Raw genomic sequence first — 20,217 nt, 5'->3', positions numbered from 1 at the left:
GTGGAATTCGTGTACTTGATTCACAGTGTGGGGATAGAACTGCCTTCCTCTCCACTCGGGAGACAAGGGGAAGTAGCTAAAACCTTCTCCTTGCACAGCCTGCACCTGTGTGCAAGGTGAGTCCCTGGCCTGACTCATCCATGTCCCAGTGCAAAATTCCCTGTGGATGGAGCAGACCCTCACCACAGGGTCCACATGGCTGGCAGAGCTGTGCACTGCCATTCATCCCAGGTTCAATACGTTTGAACTTCCAAGATTTTTTAGCTGCAAAGCCTGAAGTGTTTCCCCCAGTGCAGATCTGTGTTAGCAGATTTAAGCTGTCTGCCATTAGCCAGGCTCTTCTTACTTACCTGTTCAGAAGTGTTGCAAAGCAGCCAGAGGTCTGCAGAGCCGATGCTGAAAAACATTGACCTGCAAGGCTGGAAACCTGGAAGATTTCTGCCAGCCAAGAACTGTGTGCTTTGTAGGCAGAAGAGCGCTGGCACTATCGCACCGAGGAGCTGACTGGGATGCACAAGCTAAAGCAGAGCTGCAGCGTGTAGCATGTCTTGCTTGATTCATGCTGAATTTGCTAAGGTGTAATGAGGTGTGCATGTGTGTGCATCTGTTTCTGATGTCCAGGCATTGGGCGTGATGCTGGATAGCACAATTCTCCTGATGGAGGGCTGGTGGGGAGCAGATGCTTGGCAATGCCAAAGTGTGCGTCTGCTCTCTGGAGAGAGGTCCCCTCTGTACTCTGCCAGTCTGTGCTGCCTGTCAGGGGCCACACCTGCTGCCTCCAGCATCCAAACTGAAATAAAGCCAAGGAAGTTGCTGAGCATCTCCCACATAGGTAACAGAGCCACAGAGGGGGATCAGGGTCCCGTCCTGTTGTGAGCAGCAGGAAGGCAGGCTCACAACAGCAGCAGCTGGTGCAAACCTGGTGCAGACCACAGACACAGGGGTCTGCTGCTGGGGGCTTCTCCTGGTAGCCTGATGTCCATGTATCTCTCCAAGTGCAGATCTTCCCCAATCAGGCAGGCAAGCTCTGCTCATCATCTGCTCATCATCTGCATTGTTTATGTGCAAACCTGCTCCCAGGGGGGCAGTAAGGTGAGCCTGGAGCACTCCTGAGGGGAGTCTCCAGCCATAGCTGTGAGCTTAAGACTTTGTAGGATGAGTCATAGAGAGCCTCTTGACTCCAGCCAAGCCACAAGTCCTGGCAGGTTGGGCTCTGATGCATCTGCAGCTTGCCTGCACTGCAGTGTGGTTGCTCCAGCTGACAGCATGCTGTACAAATGAGAAACTGAGGCACACGGGAGTGCATTAAATCCAGAAGCTAATGTCTGTCTGTCTACTCCTCTCCCTGCAATTTCCCATGGAAAGCCGACATGTCTGGCCATAACTGGGAGCGTGGAGATCTGCCACAACCTGTGACAGCTGCCAGGACAACTGGAGAGGCTTGGGGTAAAGCATGAAAATCCAGTGATGTTGCTCAGGGGTGGGAAGGGGCTGCTGAACCCTGCAAGACTCCTGCTTTTGGGAGGGGATATGTAGCATTACCTGGGATGCAGCAAAGCGCCTGGCTGGTGGTCATATCCAAGTTCTTGTGCTCAACAGACTTGAAAATTAGTTTTACCTTTGTGGTGGGAAGCACAGGAACTTGTGTTTGTCCCCATCTTCATCTGGGTGAGGATTGCTGCTGCATGGCCTAGGGGAAGGGCAGCTCAGGAGCTTGGGTCCCCACTGGTGCCTCCTAGCCCTTACAGCATTGCACAAGCCCCTTGGCAGCAGAGGGAACCGTGGCCACTCCCAATGGCCACAGGCTCACTTGCTAGTAAACTGCAGCACTTTTCCCACTAGTGCTCCACCTGGAAATCCATTCCCTTTACTAGACTCTTCTCTGCCTCCTTTGCCCTAGAGGAGCCTCCCCAGCTTTGCCCAGTAACCCCCAGCCCTTGCCTCGCCCTCTCCCAGCATTGCAGGGCACAGCCCTTTGAGTGCTAAGAGAAAGTGTGTTGCTTCTCCATGGTCCTGGAGGATGCTTGTGCTTTCTTGCTGGACCCATCACAAGCATCCTGCTCTTAGCCTTGGTCAGGTGTAATAGCTGTGCCAGCTCAGTGGTTCCTGTTGGCAGAGAGCCTTTAGGGATGCCTTACTGACCTTCCCATCGTGGCAGTGGCTCTTTGCTGATTTACAGCCGTGGTGCACTGGGTCTGCCCCTGCGCAGGTGACTTCTCCAGCTCTCATCCCTGAGACAGTGCATGTCTGTCTGTCCCTCCTGGTTTGCAAAGAGAATTTCTGTTGTTTTTAACCCAAGCTGCTGGAGGCTGATCCTAGCTTTTATGGAGAGCGAGCCCTGAATATTCAAGAAACAACACTGAACTTGGTGTGACCATGGTTGGCAGGTTCTGGCCCTTAATTAATTAGCATTGATTGTACTTCGCTTCCAACAGTGGAGGAGGGAGCTGCAGCTCAGGGAAGCAGTGAAGTGTTGCAATATAATCACTGCAGCCATTTTCACGCTGCCAGTTGGTGCTCTTCAAAAGTTACGTAGCTGCTGCTTTAGCAGCATGGGAGACAGAAAGGAAAACCCTGGGGGAATAGTAATGACATGGGACTTCAGAAGCTGTCATTTTAGAAGAAACATTCGTTTATACATTTATGCAGGGTTGAGGGGTCCCCTCCCGCTTTTAATTTTTTTCAGGTTCCTGGCATTGTTTCAGCTCGACTTAGCTGTAGTGAAGGTGCTGCTTGTGTCTCCTGCATGGCACATCAGGGCCAGCATGGGGTGCATCAACCCACCAGGAGATTCAGCCATCGAAGTGTGGGACCTAGACCTCCATGCTCTCCCTTTGCTGCCAGCTCCCCCGTCCAAGTGCAGCAGCAGCCCTGCAACCCCTGGGGCAACCAAGTAGTGCTATTTAGGAATTGGCATGTGCCTTGACCCCCAAGAAATTTGGAGGAGGTTGGGGTTGGATCAGCCACTTGGGAGTGGAGGTGTGAGCCTATCTGAGCAAGATACCTAGTCGTCGGCCTTCCTCTGTGTTAGTGAAACTTCCCCCCACATGCAATTGCCAATCTCACTCCATAATCTGGGCAAGTCTTTTCCACAGAGCAATGTGAGTCCATGGGCTTTTGTATCTGTGATGCATTTTTCTCCACATTTTTGCAACTCCATTCTTCACGGCTCCAGAGAGATGGCCCCAGGCATCCTCCTGCTGATCTATGAGTAGTACTTTGGAATATAAACCCAGGAGGAAAATTTTAAGATTTAGTTAGTCCGATCTAATTCCATTACATTCTTCATCGTACCCTAAATCACAGCTCCAGAGCGAAGACCACATAGCAAGAACCACCAAGAATGCATCACAACTCTTATAACGTGTTGCATGATGTTGCAAACGTGTCTCCAAGCCTGGTGAATACGGAACACTCCTGCAAGTGTTGAGTGTCTTTAATTCATGCCATGGCCTGGGCCAGCAGCTCCCAAGCCTGTCATTGCACAGCCCATTGCCAGAGGGTCCTAGCTGTGCTGTGACTGTGTGCTTGGAGCCCCAGGCTCTGGTGGGCTTTAGAAGAAGCATGGGAGGTGGGTGTCAGCTGGCAGAGATATTAGAGTCCAGTCTGGTAGCATGAGGGATTAGTGGATACAAGCTGTTAGGTGATCTAATTGTGTTTTCCTTCCTCCAGTGAGTTTGGACCATTTTTCTTAACTTGCTTAGCCCTGAAGGGTTTTTTAGTGTAACTGGTATTTATGGAAGACTTTTTGCTTTGCTGCTTCAGGGGGAGTCACTGGTACACACCGCAGCAGCCACCTCATAGCCCTGTAAGCCACCACAGCAGCATTCCAGTGCTGGCACCCCAAGAGGTATACAGGAATTCAGAATGGGTAATAAAACACCAGCTCAAAAAAATTCTGTGCTTTGGGTGTTTGTATTTCAGCAGTGTCAGGAGAGGCTAACCAAACCCTGGTGTCGATGTAGAGATGCCATAGGATCACAAGCAGGAGGAAAATCAGAGCCTAGCTCTGATGTAAACAACTTGCACGCCTTAGGCCAGTCATTTAATTTCTTTTGGGGACTTTAGCTCCATCTCTAAGAGAGTGACAATGGTGCCCTCCTTGTTTGTCTCATCTGTTTGAGTTGTCAGCTCATTAAGGCAAGATCTGCAACTTGCTGGGTGCTGACAGAGAGCAGTGGGTGACAGGGTGCGCATCCCTGGGGGGCTGCAGGCAGTTTGGCAGTGTGAGTGCTGGGGAAGAGCCACCTCCATCCCCTGCACCAGAACCCTCTACTTCCCGTCAGGGGCATCTCTGTTGGGAAGCGAAGTGCTTGCTGCCAGTCTGTCCTGAGCAGAGCTGATGGGGAAGATCCTCAGGTGAGCCATTTTCCTTTGGAAAATTAAGTCACATCAACATCTGAATGTTTTACAAAACCATACTTCTCTGTTGGGGGGGGGAGGGGAAGAAGTTGGGGCTGGGAGGGGGCTGTAGTTTATCTTTGTAGTATTTTTCAGAAATAGTAGTTTGTCTTTGTAGTAATTTTCAGAAATAGATTCTTCACTTTAAATTGCCACCCCCCCCCCCTAAAAAAATAAAGGGTTGCAAAGCCTTTTGTACAACACAGTAGAGCAGTTCTGAAAAAAAAACCTAAAGGATGTGAAACCCTTTGGTTTCCTTCTAAAGGAAAAACTTTGCTTTTTTCTTTTTTTCTTTTTCACTTTAATGGTTAGTTTTTGGAAGTTTGGAGTTTTGCCCTGTTGGAGCCAGAGCAGAATTTTCAACTTTACGGCATCCTAAGCTTGCCCTGGCTGTCCCAGAGGTGTGGGGAGCTACCAGCACCCAAAAGCCAGGGCATCTCCTCTCTCCGATCCCCACGCAGGCGGCTGCTCTCCCTGTTGCCATCTCCTAAGGGCCAGCAGCCGCTCTCCCTGGGTGAGCTGCAGAGCATCCTCCTTTTGCTCTGCTTCAGTTTGTTTGCTATGCATGGCCCCAGGCTGGAGGTAGGGGAAGAGCCACTTGCTGCCTGTAGCTGCTTTCCATGTGTGTGCACACGGATTTGCACTGATTTTCTCTCCTTATGGACTTCCTGGTATTCCCCCTCCTGCAGGCAGCGTGTGTGGCTGTTTGCAGGCTCCTGCCTGTAATTTCCTCATCCTCCTTACTACCTTTCACTCCCTCATCCCTTCTCCTCTTCCTCCCTCCTGATGGAGACAGCCTGTCACAGATGACTCATCTCAGAGATGTTTTTTTCACTGCCAGAGCCAAGATTTTTCTCTCTCCCATCACACTTAGTCTAGGAGTGGGAGAGGGAAGCAGGTTTTGGGTTTAGTTTTGGGTGGGTTTTTTTCAGCAATAAATAATTTCAGCATGCTGAAGAGGCAGGAGAGTGAAACTGGCATTAGGCTACACTGACATACTCGGTTTGTTCTGGGAGTCTTTTCTCCCCCCTCCAGAAAGCTTCCTCTAGTGCTTAATTTTAAAGCAAGTCGCTATTATTTCTTGTTTTCTTACTTTCCAGAAGAGATTCCCGTATTATTTTGGCTTGTCTGGAGATTTCCACGCACATCAGAACTTTTTCCTTTGACTTTTTCTTTCCTCTTTGCTTTCTTTTCTTTGGGGTTAAAAGCCCCGAGTCAGCAAGGTACTTAAACTCATGCTGAAAGTGAAGGGCTTGCCTAAGTGCTTTGCTGACTTGGAGCCAAAGATATTTTCTCAAGTCCTTTAAATGCTTAAGAACCTGAATTCAAAACGTTTTAAAGAAATTCCAGAATTCAAGTATCTCTTGTGCTAATAATAGTTGTAATTCAGTAGTGCCTTCAGATAACCTGAGCTCTAGATTTGGTGAGCTCCCGTATAATCTTACTTTCAGAAAATATGCTTACCTAAAATCTTTCTCTGCTTCAAGCCCAAAAGCTCTCCAGAAAGCTGGGCACAATTATTTGTGTTTCAGTCAATGAATGTAACTGGCCTTTTAGCTGTTGTTTTGCAGTAGGACACTCAAAGCTTTTAAGTGTCGAAATTTAGGAAATAATGGGCAATTAGTTGAAATCCTGGTGAATGAATGTCTGCTCCTGAACTAACATTTGCTCGTCATCCTCAACACAGGGAAGAAAAAAACCCCATGAACACGAGGGCTCTCTGAAACAGCAACATCAGTAATTGAAGGTTAGGCCGTGCTCTTCAAAGGCAGGCTGAGCCCAAAAGCAGCGCTGCTCTCTGCTTTTAAAAGTTTAGACAGGAATGGCAATAGAAGTGGTACAGAGAGGGAATAGCGGTGGGTGGACGAGCAGGAAAGGCTCTGTGGAGGATGAAGTGTTGCCAGAAATGGAGAGGCAGCCACCATGGAATAGAAATTATGGCATGGTTGTCTTGGGCTCTGCATGGTGAACCCAGGGTCCTCTGCCACCAGTCAGTGGGGGCCACTTGGAAATGCTCAGCTGCTTAATGAAGAGCATTTTCTTCAGAGGTTTTAGAGAGGGTGCTGGACACCAGTGCTCAGGGCACCAACAAGGGAGCAGGACCAGGCAGGAGCCGGCTTAGTTCATGAACCTCCAAACCTCCAAGGAGTTGCATGCACCCTCCTCTGAAAGCTCTCTGTGCTGCTACCAGGTATGGGAAACCCAGCTGAAAGCTCCCAGCTTACCATCCTCATCTTAAGGCTTTCTTTTCAGAGGTGGTATGATCTCGTGTGAGCTTCTGCACCGTGCTTTGCAGGGATATGTGCACATCTGCAGAAGAAGGCACACAAAGCCTCTGTATGCCCCAAAACATTGTGTGCTTTCAGTCTTCTGCTGTCTCTGAGACATACATCTTGCTGCAGGGATCGTCCACGTAGCACACAGAAGACCCTGTCTCTCCTACCCATCCAGAGACAGCCTCAAAAGTTTGTGCCACCCTCTATAGCTCTCTGACTGTAGAATAAGTTCCAAATACTCAGGTAGCCTGTGGATTTATGGGGCTTTCAAATGTGCTGAGCACCCTGAAGAGCCTGGAAACCATTTGGGGACCGTGGTCCTGCAGTTGTGTCAGCCATGGCTCAGAAACACCTCCTAGTCCATAACCAGAAACCCAGCCTCATTCAGCCCATGCCTGGACCTTGCTTCCAAGCTCCATTCAAGATTCAGGAGCTCCGTTCTGGGGTCTTGTTGTGGTCTGCAATGCTCTTTTAGCTACACTCAGGGGTTTGTCTTGATATCTCTGGTGGGAGTAATACTCTTTCCAGTGTGCCATGGGTCTGATACGTTGCCATCTTCCACCCCAGAGGTGCTTGCACTCAGCAGATGCTATGTGTGACTGTTGGTCTGTGGTTCCACAGCTGTGCCACAACTCAGCATGTGCTGGTGATTGTTTCCAGGCTTGGCTTTGCTTGAGGAGCTTGAGGAGTGTAAGGCATGAAATGCAAAAGAAGTATCTCATTATTACCAAGGCAGATCCCGAGACCTTGGCTTAATTGCTAATGCAGCCCCTGATGGGCAGAGTGAATGGGTGCCTTGTTATTAATATTGCTTTGAAATCATCACCAGGCTCCAGAAATGCAAATGTCACTTGGAGAAGTGAGTGATGGTGACTGAGTCCAAAAAAACCCCAAAAAAACCCTAAAAACAAAAACTTGGGTAAAATGGAAAATGTTTCCCATTTTATCAGCATGTACTCTTCCCACCTTCTGTTCACTTTGCTGCACTAGCAGCAGCTCAGTTCCTCTGCTATCCTGTAGCCACCTGTAGGAGAAAGAAATCCCTGTCTTGAGAGGAAATGAATCCTGGGGTGTAACCTCCAGTGGATAATGGGATGGAGGGAAGAAGTATTGGTGTTTCTGTTGGGGGTTCCTGGGCACAGGACACCACTGGGAATACTTTGGTGCTGCCCTGTCCCCCTGTGTCTCGGTGCTGCAGGTTGCACTCCTGCTTTGATTTCTAAGTCTAGCCTAGGTGATGCCTTTGAGTCCTGGCCCTGTGTGCAGTGTGCCCTGTACCTCCTCCTTGCTGGAGCTGGGCCATAAGGAGAAGGATGAACCTGCTGTACCTGTGGTTAAGAAAGCAGAGGAGTTTCTCCATCCTCGCGCTGCAGGAATTTGTCTGTTTTAAGTTGCAGCGGTCCCAGCTTCAAGCCCAGCTGCTGCCGATCCACCCAGGGGTGTGAGCGTTACATCAGTAAGCGACAAGCCACTGGCCTACAGCAGGCAAAACCCAAGCCAACAGACAGACAGAAAGAGCCTGAGGGGCTGAATTTTAGAGCTGTTAAATGATTAAATGCAAGGAAAAAAAAGTTAATTTAACATCGCGGTTGTGATTTTACACACCCAAGAGCCTGGAAATTGAGAGCTCTGCTCCTCACACAGGGATCGTAACTTGGCACTGCACAGATTGTACAGTATGTAAAATTAGACTGGAGAAATAGTAAATATGCTGCAGGGACCAATACTGTCTTGGCAGAAGGAGGATGGACTGAGTGGGACCCAACAGGTCTTTTACGCCTCTGACTTCCATAATTCTGTGCTAATAAAAAAAATATTGCACAATGCCTGATGCTAATCCGCAGCCCTGAGTGGGGTGAAGCAGGAGCCAGGTTATTATGTGAACAAATAGCGGTTGCCCCCGGTGTGTTTGCGTGGAGGAAGGCTGTTATTTGAGGGCGGGCACGTGGGCATCGGCAAACGGTGATGGGGAAGTGTATGTCATGTGCCAGGCTTAAAAGGCAGATTGCAGTCAGAGGGGTGCAAGGCGCCCTGACATCTCTATCTGGCTCTTCCCCCTCCCCGAAGCTCAGTAAATACAGGCGTCTTTGCACTGTTGCTGGACCACAATGAGCTTTTCTTGTGTTTATGGCTGTGATTTGGGCACCTAATTCCGAATCGTATTGATTTCCCCTTAAACAGCATTGAAAAGCCTGATCTAAGCACTCTTTTGTGGCCTGGAGTTATTTGTCCTGTCTGCATGAAAAAGCAGGACCAGAAAACAAGCCTTTAATTCATCTGTGGTGCTAACATCAGTCACCCGGCAGTGAAGGGCAAAGGCTCAAGCGAGCCTGTCTTGGAGGATATTGGTGGGATTTTTCTGCCGTGTGCTGATTCCCATTTGAGCCATTCATCTTCCTCTGGTCCGCCAACACCTTCCCTTCCGTATCACACCACCCCACATGCTGGGGCAGACATGATATAGATGCAGGGTATTGGAGGAGATGCTGCTCCACCAGAAAACTGCTGTTCCTCAGGACAAGTCAACCCAAGTTGACTTTGCAAGGAAGCCAAGTGGGCAAGGTCCCATCCAGCCTTCCCTTTGCCTTAGGATAAACATGGTGTCAGAGCTCAGCCTGTCCCAGCAGTGAGAGCACTTGGAGTCCCAGGACACAGACATTTTTAGAGCAGAAGAGCTAGGACATCTAAGTGAAGGTCTTACCAAGACCTCCTACAGGAAAAGAGATCATCACATGAGCTCAAGTCCCCTCATGGGATGCAAGAGCAAAGTCACCTGAGGAAAAAAAACAACAAAACAAAATACCAAGATCACCAGCCCAACAGCATCCAGAGCTCTCTGCTGAAGAGCAGCTGAGACAGAAAAGCAGAAGTAGCAACAGAGGTGATTTTTTCTCCTGGTCCTGCCTATAGCAATACAAGATGATCGGTGCTAGAGGTACGCAACCATTGCACATGGGTACACACCAACGTTAGCACTGTCTGGCAGAGCTCAGTCCTACTGTGAAGCCAGGGGAAAGAGCAGCTTTGTGGCTGGAGAGACTGTTACCAAGGCAGAATGCACTTAGTTGCTGTTCCCAGGTCTGCCTGTCCCCTGCAGCCAGGGACAACTTGGTGCGGGGGCAGCACGCTGCTGTACAGCCCCCCCTACTCCCAGCCAGAGCTGGGTGTGATGGCATGCAGGCAAACAAGGCTGCCTCTGACACGGAGCCTTTCTGGCTTGCAGCGAGGAGCACTGCCAGCATGATGCTCGGGGCTGATGTGATTTGGCAGGTCTAAAGAGCTGCAAGAGAGGCTTTGTCCCAACGCGGAGCTACTGAAAATGCACCAAGACCAGTACGAGACATAGACTTAGCAGTCCTGTCCTGGCACAGGGAGGGTCTGCTCTGCCCCAGTGAGATCCCGCTCTGACGGGGCCAAAGCCGTTGGTTCAGCCAGTCTGATGATGTGATACAAGCAGAAAAATGACATTGAAGTTACTTGTCTGCTAAGGCAGCTTCCCGCATCCTGCTACCATGCCTCCCAGCCAGGACTCAGCATGGGACCGCAGCCCACAAGGCACGGGGAGCTGCCGCATCCCTTGGGGCTGAGCCAGTGCTGCAGCAAGGACTTGGCCCTCGCTTCTGCTGTAAGTTTGTGTTGCTTCTGCTTCCAGCAGTGGGTGTCTGTTATGTGGTTTCCCACTGGGTTTAGCACTGCATTTTCTCCCCAGGAGGGTGCTTATGCCCTGCCACTGCGTAGCCTTGTTGGCCCCTGTGCGCGAGCCATGCAAGTGTCACCATCCTGACTGTGCCACCACCCCAACTGTGCCACCTGGGGCTTGGTCCTGGGGACGGCATGCGAAGCTGGTAGCAGAGCAGGCATCACACCTCCACGCTGCTGGACCATTGAGTCCAGGGGGGAGCGTGTGGCATGAGTTATCATTTGTGACAATGGCATATTTGATTGCAAAAGTGTCCCTTCATCCTCAGAAAGCCGCAGTAGATATTGCATTAAATTCCATGGAAGAAGCATCAGCCGCTTGCGGCTGAATGGCTAGAAGGACCGTGAAGGCCCTTTTCACCCCGCAATGGACAGTGCTAGCTGGGTTTGGGGTGTAGCTGCAGAGGGAGGTGCACTCAACTGCAGACCAGTGGTGGGAGGTAAAGCTGCTGCAAAGCTGGAGGAGAGCTTCTTCAGGGGCAGCAAAGCTTTGCCAGACCTCACGGAAGGACATTTTGTGGTCACATCCAGGCTGAGAGAAGAGGCTTTCCTGCCCTGGAGCTTGCTCCAAGCCGAGCATGTCAGAGAGGGGAAGTGCCTCCTTTACAACACCCCTGAAGTAAACCGAGGTCTGCTTCCAGGCTATTGTGGTGTGATTGAGTACAAGTCCTTTAGCACCCATCTGTTATCTCTTAATTAAACTTTCTTGCTAATTATTTTTTCTTGTCAAGAGAGCAAAGCTGCTGACTCCAGGGATTTACCAAAGTAGAGCAAACAAACACGGGCTCTGCTTCCTGCAGTTCTTCATTAATGGACAAAATTAACTTGGAACAGTCCATATCTTTGGCTACATCAATGACACTTAATTATGCCTGCTTCCTTACAAAGATGTATCTAGTTTTAAATCACTTGTGGAAGAACTGCCTCCTTAAGCATGAAATTCCTCCTTCTTGAAGGGAACGTTTCTGCTCACAACAACGGCTGTGCAGAGACCAAGTGGCAGCAGGGGATATCAAGGATGGGGTGTGCTTCAGGAAGCTGGTGTGGGGAGGCTGTTTCATCTCAAGAAGGGCAGACCTCAGGGCTGTGAAGCTGCAGGTGGGAGCAGAGGTGCTGGCATCCCTTGGACACGGTTGGTGCTGCTCAGGCTGGTGAGCGTGGGTGCCGCAGTAAGAGAAGCCACAGGGTTGTGCCACTGCTCTATCCAGCAGCTGGAGGAGCCCAGGAATGTCCCCGCTCCAGAGGCGAGAGAGTCAGGCCACCTCTCTTTCCCCTTGCCCTCTCAACCTTCTGGGGCTCCCCACCTCATCTCCTGTGGGCTTATTCATCTCATTTACCACAGGAAGTTGCAGGGTGCAAGACCTTGCCAGTTTATCTTGGAAAGCTCTAGGCATAGCGTTGGTGCTGTGTAAAATTTAAATGTATAATTTATGAATACATACACACAGAGCTAATTAGACACTGGGATAATTATTTGTGGCTAGTTGCTTAGCTGTGGGAGGGAAGTACAAAGGCTAATGGGGTGATGTGCAGGACTCTGTCTGAAGGCACGTGCGTAATTCTCCATCCCACTGCAAAAGTGCTCCAAGTCCTGTTGGGGGAAGCAGGGACACAGCCTTTCTTGCTGCTTACATTTCCCCATCTGCAAGAGAGGGGCAGAACCAGAGGCTGTGCATCCTGCAGAGAAGAGTGCTTGTGTCCATCCCCCCAAGTGCTGCAGCACTTTCCTTTTGCTTGCTCTCTGCTTAGGCCAGCCACAGCCTCACAGTGCATTTGGGGAGGGGGCTCTGAAGGGAACAGTTGGCCCAGTGACAGCTGTGACAGCAAGAACTGTTTTGTCCCCCATGTGCGTGTGCTGGAGTTTGGCTTGCAACAGGCCTTGTCACAAAGAGCCCCGCGGAGGGGCTGCAGTGAGCGCCAGTGATGGGGATGCAAACTGTCTTCTCCACTTCCCCTGCTTGCCGTTCAGAAGACCCCTGGGGCATCTGGCCACGGAGCCCCAGGGCCACATCCATGGTGCAGCTCCGTGCATACTGCATAGGGCAGTGTCCAGCAGCACACTTGCCCTGGCAGCTGCCCATGCAGGCAGGGTAGAAGCCTCAGCAGAAGAGGGAGAGCAGCCAGTGGAGATGGAGGGTCCCAAGAGGAGTTTTGCTCCTTCCCAGCTTGGCATCTGCCAGGGCAGCCCTGGGGTCAGCACAATTTTCCTGTGTTGCTGGCCTTGCAATCTCAATGCAGATCAAGATTCATGAAGAAATAAAACGAGGATGATGTCCCCATCGAGGACCTCCAGCTGAGCAGGATGAGTTTGGGAAGCATCAAACATGTTTCTGTGGGCCCGGCATCTCAGCCACTTTGTCTCATCTTCCCTCTGTGTCTCTCGGCTGGACTGCTGTCCTGTTGGTCCCCATTGTGTTGCAGTTGCACAGACCGCACCATCAAGTTGTCACTCATCATCATCACTAGGAGGACAGCAAAGCAGATTGTTTCACCAAGCGGCCCCAGGTCCACCACTGGGAGCTCTGTGTGTGTCTGTCCCATGGGTGGCTGCCATCTTGCCTCCACTGCAGCTTTGCAAGACTGTAATTTCTACCCTCATTAAGCATCACCATGGCTCCTCTCCGGCTCTGGAGCTTTATACCATATACAAAATACCATATACCAGGCTATGCCTGGATGGCATGCTGTGCTGTGGTAGAGGATGTGGCCCTTGGTGGGGCTGGATGTTCAGGGGCATGTTGCTGGTATGGGTCCATTGCAACCTCTCCATCATGTTTTCTTCACCCTTGTACTGTCACCTGACACAAAAAGCAGTATACTTTGAAGAGGCAGAGTGTTGTAAGGGCAGGGCAGCATCTTGAAGTATCACTTCTAGCCAATGATCACAGCAGTGCCTGTAGGAAGGGATCTTTGGAGGTGTCTAGTCCAGTGTCTCAGTCAGAAAAGAACTATTGTCAATAGTAGATCAGATCAACCATGGCTTTGTCAACAGAGCACTGACTACCTCCAAGGATGGAGATCCCTCCTCTCTGTGGGTACATGTCCCAGCACTGCGTCACCCTTCTGGAGAATAAATTTTCCTTCATGTCTAGCTCAAACCTCCTGAGCTGCAGCCCCTGGCTGTTGGCCCTTGTTCTATCCATGCCACCAGTCAATGTTCATGCAGCAGCCCTGCAGCGCATGGGCTGTCCCCATGGTGCCCCTTCCCCCAGGGGATGCCATGCGTTACCACAGCAGTGTGGTTGGATGGGAGTCGTGTGCCTGGCACGGTGCAGGAGGGACATGGGGACCTGGCTTGGCTCTGGTAAGAGCCTCAGCAAACCTGGCTGGGAGGAATGCCTCCTCTGAAGCTTGCTTTCGGTTTTTCCTTTGTCAGGGGCCTTGAATCATTGACTTGGAAAGGAGGATTGCTTTCAAAGACCTGTCTTCCAGGAATGGCTCCCTCAGCTCTTCTGGATGAGTGCCAATGTGTTTGCACTGTGTTTAAGGACAAATAGGAAATAACTCAAGGTGCCTTTTCCCCTTCCTAGCTTAGTCCTGCTGCCACCAGCTACAGACAGGCTCTCAGCTACAGTTCTGAGAAGCAGAGACGGGCACCGCAGAGTATTCCCCTGCTTTCAAACCTTCCCTGGGGTCAGGCACCAGGCAAGGCAGGTCTGTGGGTCCATTGCTGCACTGAACCTTTCTCCAGGCAAGGCTGGTGGGTGGTGCAGTGTCTCTGCCAAGCAGAGAGCCAATGGCTTTTTGCGAGCCAGCAGGAAAGGGGAAGAGAAAATGTCTTTACCTTATGCAATAGAAGAAATTAGGGGAGAACCTGGGTAAGATGATGGGATTCTTGTTTTAGCTCCATTATTTATATCTATCCATCCACTTGTCTGCCTAGTCATCTGTCCATCCATCCATCCATCTATCCATCCATCCATCTCCAAGGCCATTCTGACAGCCAGCTATCCACACAACACCACTGCCATTCATTGGTCCCTCCCTCCACCCATCCATGCACCCATCTGTCCACCCATTCCTCCATCCATATATTCAGCCAGACAGCCAGCTGCTTATATGCTTATACCTCCATATACACATCTCTGCATCCCCATCCATCCATCCATCCATCCATCCATCTGCTTGCATAGTCATCCATCATTTCATCTTCATACACTTCCCTCCATCCCATCTGTGCCTATGTTGTTGGCTGTCCAGTGATCACATGCATTTACTCATCCATCCACCCATCCATCTTCTGCCATACTTCTGCCTATCTGTCTGTTCATCTGGACCCATTCCAGCTACCCCTCCTCACACAGATGCCTCAGCTTAGATGGTTTTCCCTCTTTCTGCCTGTCGGTATATGCTCTAAGCTTTTTTAAGACACTTGAAGCACACTTCTCTGATCAGCACAGTTTCTCAAAGGTCCCCACCCTTGGTTAGTGTCTGAGATTATCCTGAGGCATCTCACTAATATCTTACTTGCTACAACCCAATTTTTCCCTGTCTGTTCTTAGCACCCCCTTTCCCAGCAAGCATAGCATCCCCAAAGGTGCTGTTTACCTGCCAGAATCAGGTGTCCTGACAGACTGTCTGCAGGAGGACTCAGACCTGCCAGGGACTCCTCCAGAGCCAGCTTTGCCCTAGGTCTCTCTTATTGGCAATGGGCTCAGGCTGTGGGCTTTCATACAAGGAATGGCTGGGTCATGCCTGTGTGGTCCCATCTATCAGCAGGGCCCAGGAGGTGATATCTGGAGGGGAAGAAGAGAGCAGGACAAACACGTGGGTGCTTCTCCTGTTCCTCCCCACCATCAGCTGCCTCCAGCCTCCCTGGGCTCACTGGACAGCTCAGTGTTTTACCACCCTGGGAGGTATCTTCTGTTATGGATCCATTTAATCACAATTTTTCCCCCAGATGTTGACATCCACAGCATCTGGTGGACATGGGTTTTAGTAATTAATCACACTTTGTGTGAAAAAGCACTTTCTTTTGCTTTTTTTCATTTGGTACCCCTTATTTTATTAGAAGAAAAAGGCAGCAGTCCTTCTGTATTCATCCTTTCCATGTCACTCATCATTGCTTAGGTGTCTGTCACATCTCCACTTAGTTGTCTCCTTTTACGGATGAAGGGATTGAGTCTGTAAGACATCCTTCTGCAAGGGCTGTTTCCAGCCTTTGCTCTCTCCGTTTCCTTTCCCTGCTCTGTTTTCAGCTGAACTGTACTCCTAATGGCACGGGGACAGATTTGTGCACAGCTTTCAGGGCACAGTGCTTTCCATTTATTCTCAATTCCTTTCTGAATAATTCCTGCTGTTGGGTTTGCATTTTTGGTCACCACTGAGCTGATGTTTTCAGTGAAGTGAGCGCAATGACTCCAAGACATGTTTCCATGGAGGCTGCAGCTCATTTGGAGCCGTGAGTGCATAGGGGAAGCAGGGCTTCATTTTCCTTGTGTAAATCCCTCTGCTTTTATCAGCACAGTGTTAGTGCCTGGTGGGTCTGTACCGTGATGTCCTCCTGCAGCACTTTTGCGCCCAGCTGTAATTTGGCTGCGCTGACAGCCTCAGCAGCACGCTGTCTTCTCTCACTGCCTCAACCCCCTTTTACCTGTGAGTTATGAGGGTGTTGGGCAGCTCTGATCCAGCTCTGATCTCTGTTGAACTTTACCAGTGACGTCTTCTGCTGCCACATCTGACAGCTTGTTCTCACCTTTGGTCTCCTGATCTTTAGCTGCTATAAATCCTTGCAAGGACTCTCCTCATGTATCAGGGCTGCTTGGTTTCCTTGGGAGGCACCTTGTCAAACGTGTTTTTGAAACACAGGAGTATTTTAGAACTGAACCACCCTTGTCTAAGCACAAAGGCTTAGTGAAGCCTTGAAGGAACCTTATCACCTGCTCATCCACCTGTCCTGCTTCACCCTGTGTCCTGCACACATGGGCACCATTTTTTATCCTTGCCACACGCAGCTCAGCACTACCAGTGTAGCCAACACAGGAAAGACTCAAGTTGCTAAGGATCATTAATGAATGTCAGCTCAAGCTCCTGTCCAGAAACCTGAGAAAATTCAATTAAGCAGCTGGTGCCCAATGAGCTGTATAGCCCCACTCGTAAGATGCTAAATCAAACGGCTCAGCAAGGCATCATGTTATTTTAGAGAGAAAAGAAAAGCCAGGCAGGGAGACAAACAGCATAGCATGAACCAAGCAGCTGCTCCTTTCCAAAGCACACAGCATGGTTAGGTTGCAATCCTCCCACCTGATTTCCTGGGCAGGGAACTGCAGGGACAGCTGCCTGCTTCCCACCTCTGCTAGTAAATAACTTGAGTTTGCTGGTGACAAGTCCTGGGGTTCTGTCGTCCCTCTGCTAGGAGTTTCTGATGTGTGTATTTGGTTTGCATCCTGCAACAAATCATGTAGATACAGGATTGGCAATGACTTGCTGGTGCGAGAGTCTGGCTGTGCTGTGGGTCATTTGGCTGGTGAGCCGTACATGCAGCCCTGACATGTCTCCTCCAAGGTAAATGTCAGAGAAAAGCATCCTGTGAGATGGAGGTGGTCGATGAGTCCTGATCCCTTGGTCTTTGACAGCTGATCTGCTCTAGTTCAAGGTTAAAATAAATCATTGTCAGGGCCAGGAGGAGAACTTGGGCTTCCCTGGCCATCAGCAGTGCCAGTCCATGCCCTAGTCCTTCTCTTGCTTTCTAGATATGATGAGAAGATCCCATTTGCAAGGCAGCTATGCCCACGGGGCTCCAAGCTCACCTGTTTTTCTTCTTTTCCTCCCCACAGACAGCCACATCCAGTATGAGCGGGTAGGCGCAGACGTGACCATGAAGTGTGGCTCCATGGACTGGGATGCAGCTGTGACCTGGACGGCCAATGGCACTGATATCGATGAGTCCCACCTGAACGGGTCCTACCTGATCCTGAAGAATGTTGACCTGACGCAGAGCGGCCAGTACTCCTGCTACGAGGGCTCCTCCTGGCACCTCAAATACCAGACCTCCCTGAGGGTGGGAAGTGAGTACCCCAGCATGTGACATTGAGCAGGACAGAGCCACGCTCTCTGCTCCCATATTGACACACTCCCTCAGCCCCCTCCTGTCACGGCAACCCCGGTACTTTCCATATATACAGTTGCCTGCCGCATCCTGCCATATAAGCTCCCTGTGGTGTACTAATCCCAGCAGCAGGGTGCTGGAATCAGCCCTTCCTGCCCCAGACTTTGCATCAAAGCCAGTAGATTGAATGATACCCCAGGAACAATTTAGGAAGGGATGTTGCTTCTGCATCCAGCCCAGTGCTATGACCACCATCTCTACAATTGGAAAGAGCTGGGGCTGGGGTGTCAGAGGGGATTACAGCTGGGAAGGGGAAGTCCTGGCTGGAGTTACTGCAACATGGTTGCTTCAGAGGAGGAGGCAAAAGGTGGTGGCAGTTGCTGTATGTTTGCAGGAGCCTCTGTACTCAGGCGTGTTGGAGGACAGCTGCATGTTTCCCAGCATTTTGCATATCTTAAGCATGAGATGCACTGATTCACGGGGGTCTCGGTGCAGCAGATAAGAGCTGTGCTACATTTCACATGATGCTGAGAGCTGATAGCAGCTGTGTGGTTTGGTGGGCTGCTGTGTTTGTACAGCTGATATCAACTGTGTGTTTTGCAGTATGGTGTTTGCAACCACCAGCAGTGTGTGCCTGGGAGCACCAGCCAGCATAGCTGGCTGTGGGATGGTAACTGCAGCAAAGGATGCTGCGAGGCACCAGCTGGGAGCCCACCAGCTGGGGACGCATTGTATAGATGTCTGTACATTCCCAGGCTGGGAGGACACGGCAGAGCCTTTCTCTGCTCTTTGTCTCACCTTTCGCATCAGAGCCAGGGTGGTGTTTACAACCTCGACCATGGTCCAGGGCCAGAGGGTCACAGGAGGCCCTGCTAGTCAGGCACGAGAGGCTTACTGCGCCTGTAGGTCAGGCTGAAGAAATCCAAGTTTCAGGGATGCCACATAGTGTCAGACTCATGGTTTAGGGTCTTCTGGGAGGAATCCTGGCACATGGGCCAAGGGGAAGGGGTGCTGGCTGAAGCTGAAAGGCAACATGAGAAGCAGGCGAGGGGGGGAACAGTCAGTGTAGGGCAGGGAGTATGGTACCAGATAGGTGTTGAAGCTGGGAGCGTGGCAGACAAAAAGTCAGTAGTAGATGATTCAGGGGCCTCTCAACCATGCTGTTGGGGCGAGGAGGTGTCCACGGGTGGTTCGGAAGCAGCGAAGGCAGGAACTGGGTGCAGCAAAGGCAGCAGCAGGAGGAGGCTCTGCAAGTTCCTCTGCTTCGGCACATGCTCGCCAGGTCCCACCTGGGGAGAGATCCCAGGCCATGCCAGTGCACAGGAGGCTGCAGCCCAGGTCTGGAGGAAATGAGGGAACTGGGGAGGGGGCTGCAGCCTTCAAGCACCTCCTCTGCAGCTGTGGCACCACTGTGACTTTGCAATGGCTCTTCCATCTGCTAAGCACCTCGCTAATAGTAATCCCTGTCAATCCGCTCAGGGACCCGTGGGAATTGCGTAGTGTTAGAGCCCAAATCCTGCTGTTTCCTATTACCGTGTGTTCCCATTTGTGGGAGGCTCCAAGTCACCCTGAGCAGTGGGCAGCTGAGGAGCCCGGCTGGACACGGCAAGGGCCACCAGCCTCAGGGAAGAGAGCAACAAATAAACAACTGAACACCCGGAGTTGTTAACACAATTAAGTATGCAAGGAACTAATCAGGTGAGACACTTCTAGTGGTAATTAATTTAATTGCCTGGATTTTAATTCAGTGTTTTCTGTGAGGTTTCTTTTCCCAGCACTGCCACCCGCAGCCCCTGCCTGCACTCTGCCTGCAACTTTCCTATTTCTGCAAGGCATGATTGATTCCCTGGAGGTGTGTAGGCTGCTGCAGGGGCACAGGTTTGGGAGCATCTCAGGAGGGGATGGAGGTGGGGATGGAGATGGACATGGGCATGGAGATGGAGATGGGCATGGGCATGATGACAGAGAGAGAGATGGAGTTGGAGGTGGAGATGGGCAGCCTTCAGGAGGTGTGCAGCATGGCCCTGTGGTAGCACCTCTGCTGCAGTTGAGCACACTGGGAGCCCAAACCTGGGATTTGAGAGATCTTGGAGTCATTTCATTTCAATTGTGTGGGAAGTTAAGTGAAAACAGGCCTGTGCCTGTATTTTCCCCTCTTACTGGGGCAACAAGAAAGATGATGGCAGCAGTAGAGAAGGGCTGGGGGCTGTGTGGAGAAGTGCTGGGGATCTCGTTAAATAAACAACAGTATCTGGAGAGTGCCCCCGAGGTGAGGCAGGGACACTCCTGGGCAGACACCACTGCAGGAAGGATGTGGGAGGGAGCGGAGATGCGGTTAGGACGTCAGTTAGCAAAGCGAGCTCCATGGTGGAGGTCAGCAAGCCCAGGGATAAAGGGAGACCTGCCAGGAGACAAGCTGAGCAAGACCTTGCAGAGGAAATTAAAAGGGGTGTTAGCCATATAAATACAGAGCAGACAAGGGGAGAAGAGTGGAGCTGGCTCTGCAGCCAGGTTTCGTGAGAGATTAAAGGTAAACTCGGCAGAACCTGACACTAAATGAACCCCGCCAAGTCTGAGAGGCAGTGCTGAGAGTGAGGGCAGCGCAGGCTGGGGGAGAGGAGGGAGGATAAAACCTGGGAACGGTCCTCCACCATAGAGGCATCTTCAAAGACAATGATGCATTGAAGGCCTGGGAAGCATCTCACCCCCGGGTGAGGACATCTCCTGTTCATTAGCCAGGCTCATTAGTGGCTGAGAGGTCAGTGGTGGTATTCAGTGCTGTGGGGAGAGGCA

General features: G+C 50.9%; 1 protein-coding gene across 2 annotated transcripts in view; it reads left to right on the top strand.

The window, feature by feature from the left end:
- CNTFR (ciliary neurotrophic factor receptor) overlaps positions 1–20,217 on the top strand; it is a 212,237-nt gene that overhangs the window by 134,593 nt on the left and 57,427 nt on the right. For both annotated transcript variants that reach the window (XM_037374450.1, XM_037374448.1), the window contains exon 4: positions 17,153–17,383. In XM_037374450.1, the coding sequence (XP_037230347.1) occupies positions 17,153–17,383 (231 nt within the window). The remainder of the gene's footprint in view (positions 1–17,152; positions 17,384–20,217) is intronic.

Source organism: Falco rusticolus, chromosome Z (assembly GCF_015220075.1).
Source record: "Falco rusticolus isolate bFalRus1 chromosome Z, bFalRus1.pri, whole genome shotgun sequence".
Classification (NCBI taxonomy): domain Eukaryota; kingdom Metazoa; phylum Chordata; class Aves; order Falconiformes; family Falconidae; genus Falco; species Falco rusticolus.
The sequence above is the reverse complement of the archived record's forward strand: the minus strand, read 5'-3'. Positions and strand labels throughout refer to the sequence as shown.